Consider the following 6,618-nt stretch of genomic DNA (forward strand, 5'->3'; position numbering starts at 1 on the left):
ACGCCAAAAAATTTACTGTGATCTTTGTGATAAAGATGAGGTGTAAATTAAGTCTTATCTAAAACTAATTTGTGACTTTGTTTTTGACATTATTGTGAAATTGAATAAAAACAAAATGTTGGGAACTCTTAATTTGCATCGTAGGGGAGCTACTCTTACAAAATACACAAATATTCATGATAGACTTAACTACTTCTTTCTACTAAAAAAAGTTTCTCATCTGAGCTGATATTTAGGCGAAAGGCCCAAAAGGCCACTTCATTCAAATACTTGATTGCTGGATAAATTAATTCTATGAAGCGTAAAATGCAACATTTATGTCTTTTTAACAACATTTATGTCCTTAAGAACAAAATATGTTTGCTTAATGTATGTCACTGAAAAACAAATTATACTCAATCAAAACTATCCTGGAATAGCTATTAAATATTGAGAGGCACGCTTTGAGAAACATGAGATTCTAAACATGCTGCCCGTTGTGCGACAATGTATTGGATCGATTGTCTTCCCTAATAACTTTTAATGGCTTTTGTATATTATTGAAAACAATCAGTGCTAAAAGTGAACTTTCATCAGGGGGCTTTGTACTGCCATCACGAAAAAACTGCATAATAAAGAAAAAATAAAGTTCAAGAAAATCCAGACGCTCTCGATTTGGGTATCATAAAATGCAATTGTCCTTGATTGTTTATTATTAACATCAAAAGTTCGTGAAAGCCACCGGTAGAACAAAAGGATGCCATAACAAAAAAGATGCCATTACTTGAGCTGAGGCGGGTTCTCGATTTCTGAATTACTCAAAACTTTTTAGACAAAACTAACCCCCTTTTAAAATATAAAAAAAAATTAGAATTGATGGCTGGATCATGCTCTGCCCTTTTCTGGTGCAGTTCTATAACATTCGTTATTTTTAGATTCGACTACGCTTGCCCCCTCATATCCCTGGGCGGGCCATAAAGCTGTTCACAAAAATGTTTGAAGTAGTGACGTGTGTATTGGCGTATAGGAAACTACAACCCTGGAGTTCGGGTGCGAGAATAGGCTCTGGAAAGCGGTAATCAAATCCAGTTTTCTACAGCTTTGTTTGTAGTCTTTCTAGTTATACCAACCCAACCCAACAGACTGGTAGATCTTGGTCGTCTAAGAGTGGCCATCCGGATTTGTTATGAAGTATATAGTATTGTGGGTGATATTTACTTGAAGTAATGGGTGTCATACCCCAAAAAACTGACCCTGATTTGTCAATAAAAAATATAGAGCTGCCCAGAAGAGTGAAATATGAAATAGTAAAATTTGAAGATAGCTATGACAAAGCTATCGTTGATATCACCATAAAACTGATATGTGAAATAAAATAAAACTGATATGTGAAACGTAAAAACGAAAATTTCACGCGACATGTCAAAACGCATATATTGAAAGAGTATAGCCGGTTATTTGTTAGCATATAATATCAACTTCGGCTCAAAACGTATACTCCTGCTTTTTGAAATAGCTCCTTTTTTTGCCTGGAGAAAAATGACTTTGTTTCGTGTTCTGCTTCGAAGACCGTGGTACTCGTGGACGTACTCAGGTACTCGGTGAGATTTCAACATGGACCCCGTAATCAATGATTCAGCGTTTTTGGCCCCCCAAAACACTGGGTCTCCGAGTATACAAGGGTCCTTCACATTCCACCGTAGGCTCCCTCTCCAATGAGTGCCTAATGGCCCCATTTCGTGATCGAATCCACAATTGTCGCCTCCCAAAAGTCGCTGTTATATTATACTTGAATTAATTTGATATAAAATGACAAGAAGAGACAAAAGACAGGTCACACATGACCCCGGGTACCTGCTTAAATCTCCGAGCACCCACGGTGCGTCCATAACGAGAAATAGTTCCTCTGCGACGGAAATATGGTATAAGGTGGCTTAATTAGATATCAGCGAGGATACTGCATAAATCATAAAAGGCCGAAAGGACTGACTACCGTTGCATAAAATTTGAGGACTGTCGCACTTGAGGGAAAGAAGTTAATTCAGGCGAGATGTGGGTTTTCTAGCTTTATTCTTTGGTATAAATTTTTTATTGTGATATCATTTATAGCTCAATTCTCAACGACGAGATCGTGGAATTTATGTTCACTATTGATCCAGGCTATCAAGTGTTTACTAGCGCGAAGGTTTTGATTGGCATCATCCACTAGCAGACGTCTGCAGCAGGTTGTTTGGCTTAAATCTCAGGCTTCATTGACCTTTGGAAGCAAAGCAAAGGAATTAGAAATACATGGGATATATGAACAATTCCGCGCTGTCATGAGAACAAGCTGACGCAAGTATCCGACACCAACAAGCAGATTTCTAGGAAAAGGCCTAGGAAAAGCATTTATTATAGTACCATATTTGCGGGGTGTATTTAAAATTGGTTATGAATTCCGAGTACGACTATCTATTCAAACTGCTTCTTATTGGTGATTCTGGGGTAGGAAAATCAAGTCTTCTTCTTCGTTTCGCGGATGACACATTCAGCAACACATACATCAGTACAATTGGCGTCGACTTCAAAATACGAACCCTCACCGTCGATGGCAAGACAATCAAGCTACAGATCTGGGACACGGCGGGCCAGGAGAGATTCAGGACTCTGACAACCGCTTATTATAGAAGCGCTCACGGTATTGTACTCATATATGATGTGAATGAAAGCGAGACGTTCCTTCACTTAAGCCAGTGGCTGGAGGAAGTCTCCGAGTACGCTTGCGAAGGTGTTAACACTATTCTAGTCGGTAATAAATGTGACCTTATAGATTGCCGACAGGTAGGGTACAATACTGCCAAAGAATTTGCTGAAAAGTTGGATATTTCGTTTATTGAGACTAGCGCCAAGGATTCTACGAATGTTGAGAGCGTGTTTCGCACAATGGCTGCCGAACTGAAGGCTAAGCTTGGATCACCGCTGACATCACCTACTGCGGGCAACTCAACTGACGCATGCCCTTTGAAACTTTCAGACGGAGTCTCTGTTGAACAAAGTCACAAATGCTGCGGGTTTGGATAGATAACAGTAGAGTTTTTGTAGCACATAAGTACTACATTAACAAGATCGATGAAAGGTTGTATAGCGTTACCTCTAGTTTTCTATAATACAATAAAAGAGACTCAAGCGGAAACTAAAATGTTTGTACTCATGTTGAAACAAAACAAAGCCATGGACCGGAAAGGTTCTAGAGTAATCTTTTTACGCAATGCATAGCGACAGATCAATCAATACCGTGTGTCACGGTACGAGATCCTCGAACCTCTTTTATTATTTTGGGATCATTTAAAGGAGTGATTAGTGTGTGTGTGTTTTTTTTTTGGGGGGGGAGGGTCCATAATGATAAAAAGCTCTGTAGAGAAAGAGCACGCTGCCAAAACCAGAGAGAATCAAACAACGATTCCACCAAAAAGTTGCAAAAGAAAAAATAACAATAATGGTGAGGCTGATGGTGATGATGATGATAATGATGATGATGACTATGCTAATGTTGATATATATATCGACTTGCTATTGTTGATAATTCGACCTCGATGTTGATAATTAGACTTTGATGTTGATAATTCGACTTGTTGATAATTCGACTTAACTGTTGATAATTTGACTTCGACAGTTGATAATTCGACTTCGACTGTTGATAATCCGACTTCGACTGTCGATAACTGAATTGTTAATAATTCGACCTAATTGTTAGAGAAGAAAAGTAGAAAAACCTTCATGTGGTAACGATAATAAATATTCCTGAAATAAGAAACTGATACAATAAGCATTTATATGCTGACCACAAGACTTAAGACCAAGGCTAAACATTCGATTAACAATTTTTGGTTACACAAAGCATACAAACCAATAAAACTCGCAAAAAAAAAACCCAGACTGTTTATTTGAAGCATTCATGATCACTACAAGCTGCTTGTTTGTATAAATTATAATTAAACTACTCTGTCATTAAAAGCACTATCAAAATTCGACTTCGATAGCTAACTTTATATATAGTATTTAAGTTTAAAAATCCCATATCTAGCTGTGTAGACAACAACTTACTCTATTGTCACGAGTCAAAGGTTTTGTTGTCTTCGTGAGAAGGTAGTATTTTGATTTTAAAGAAACCCTGGTTCCAGAGGCTAGTCAGTAACTATAAAGATATACCGGGAAAATGTAAAGAGGGCTAGAAAGGTAGATATGACAGATACGTTTGGCACTAGACAACGATGAAGAGGAAAGAGCCTCGAAACGCGTCTCACGTCTATTACCCAGCGCTACACCAGTCAACGTCAACACTTTGAAACATTTTGAAAAGCAGGGAAGGTCGATTGTGTCATAGGTTGTAGCAGGGTACTAAAAATTTAAATAAAGATCTTCCAGCAATTCGTTGGCGATAAAAATTATCCGTGACTGTTATCGCGGGCACATCAGGCACATAAAGAGCTGCAATGTTCGTCAAAACATTATTCTCAGACTACACACCCAAATACATAGAAGGCCCAATAAATCCAACTCCTCAGTATACAATAATGACATTTATCTGAAAGTGAAAGAAGGATCTTTCCCGATATTTTTTCTACGATTATTTGGTACATTCTAAAAGCCACAACAAAACTCTGTTTAAGCCACACTCGGGACAAATATAGATTGATTAATCAGGCGCGTATACAGGGGTTGTGCGTCAAGTCCGCTAGTTCCCCAATGACACCTATGTCCATTCGAGTTGAAGTGTACTGTACACCAGGTCATTGGCCTCGGCCACTGATCTTTTCTTGTCTCTTTTTCTTCTACTATTTTGGTTATCAAAGCGTATTTTGAAACTTAGTTGTAGTAGAGCCTACATTTTGAAATTACACGCCTCACTCGAGAGCAGATTAATCACTGTTAGAGTGCAGGTAATGGTTGGTAACGAATAACTTTCCCGTATTATGACTAGTAAAGGTGTTCCCAGGTTTTTAGAAACTTATTATCCTTACAGATTATGTATCTAGATGCTGAATTATTGTTTAACATTCAAGCGAATGAATTGTAAAAAAGTGTGTAGCGCGGGACAAATACCTCCGGCCTCGCCCGTGGTTACAAGATAGTGTTAATTTTAAAATCACCAGATAAGAGTACTAAGGCACTTTTAATGACACGATTCTATGAATGTATGCATGTATGGATGTGTTATGTACCGTCCTGTCCCAAGACCTTCAGGCTCTTTACAGGCCGTCCCTAGTCACATATCTTTTTACTGCACAGTTATAGTGTTGTCAAAGAATTCGGTCACGTAATGATGGTGTTGTAAAACGGATATTTAATAGTTACAAAGTCACAATTTCCTACTAATAATGTTTTAGTTGTTGAAACCCCAAAATGTTTTAAATTGAGGTTAGGTGTCAGGTCGGGGAATTACCTTTAAAGACCTAGCACTGATACACACCTTGTAACTTAACTAAGTTTATTGGTTAAAGCGTCAGTCGATTTATCAACATTAGCAAGTGATCCACGAAAATCATCTGAAAAACTAGAGACGATACTGATCTAATTTGAACGGTATCTGTGGTTCATTCGTAATTCTTAAGGATAAAATCGTCCATAAAGAACAAGTTTTTATTGTAAAAAATAACATTTTTTGTGTGTTGATAATTCGACTTGAATAGCAAAATGCTATCTACTGCGCATGCGCACCGCAACAATTGTGCTTCACAGCACACAGAGATATTTGCAAGTTATAACCACCCTCCAAACTTGGTTGCTATAGCTTTACATCTTCAACCATAAATCAAGGGTTCTTTTTCCGAAAATTTGCTTTTTTACAAAAAAGTCAAGTCTAATTGAGGTGTACACTTCCCATAGGCGTTCTTTTCCCCCTCTCCCCCTCCCCCTACGCCGCGCATTTTTCTCCCCCTCCCCCTGCGGATCGCGTTATCCAAGATGGCGGCCATGGTATGCAAACATCGTGTTTTCGGGGTTTTCGTGCCGGAAAAAACTATCAAAGCCTACAAGTAGGCTAGCACACAGGCTCAGTTTGTTCTTTGAAAATTGGGATTTCGGTATTCCTGTTGCGCGCAGGGAGGTTGGATCGGGCGCTCGGCTCGAATTACAGAAATACGTTTGATGTGTGATAAATATAACCTACTCCACAGCTGTCCTCAGTGTTTCGGACCTTTTATTGGGAAAAGGGCTTTTAACAATTTCGGGCTTCCTGTGCCCCTCTCCACTTTTTATGCATCCGGGTCCGGTTCAACTCTCCACAGGAAGCCCTACTCATAAAAAATACTGTACAAAAAAACATTGGAGATGTTTGCAGAGGAGGCTATGACAAATAGCCAAAAAGATTCATAGGAGAAGGCATATGAAAAACAATTCATTATAGTACCAGATTTACCCGGTGTATTTAAAATTGGTCCGAGTAAGAATATCTCTTCCAATTTCACTTCCAGCAACAAAAATGGAAGGGGAGGGTTTCACTTTCTGGTCCGCAGACTGAAGGGTACTCTTGCGTATCCTAGAGTATCTTCCTCTGAGCACCTTTGTGTGCGCTAGGAAAAACAAGCCAGCAGGCTGAACCTGTTTCAAGGTATCCGAAAGCCGTATTGTCACCAGTTTACTTCCGGGGTACGAAGATAG

The 6,618-nt window shown here is 38.9% G+C and overlaps 1 protein-coding gene across 1 annotated transcript; it reads left to right on the top strand.

Annotated features, from left to right (window-relative positions):
• The first annotated feature begins 1,742 nt into the window (after positions 1-1,742).
• Positions 1,743-3,157, top strand: LOC5513987 (GTP-binding protein ypt1). The gene is made up of 2 exons (XM_048727865.1): positions 1,743-2,031; positions 2,139-3,157. Exon 2 carries the CDS (start codon positions 2,410-2,412, stop codon positions 3,037-3,039), a length of 630 nt encoding a protein of 209 aa, XP_048583822.1. The 5' UTR covers positions 1,743-2,031; positions 2,139-2,409; the 3' UTR covers positions 3,040-3,157.
• The last annotated feature ends 3,461 nt before the right edge of the window (positions 3,158-6,618 follow it).

Source organism: Nematostella vectensis, chromosome 5 (assembly GCF_932526225.1).
Source record: "Nematostella vectensis chromosome 5, jaNemVect1.1, whole genome shotgun sequence".
Classification (NCBI taxonomy): Eukaryota; Metazoa; Cnidaria; class Anthozoa; order Actiniaria; family Edwardsiidae; genus Nematostella; species Nematostella vectensis.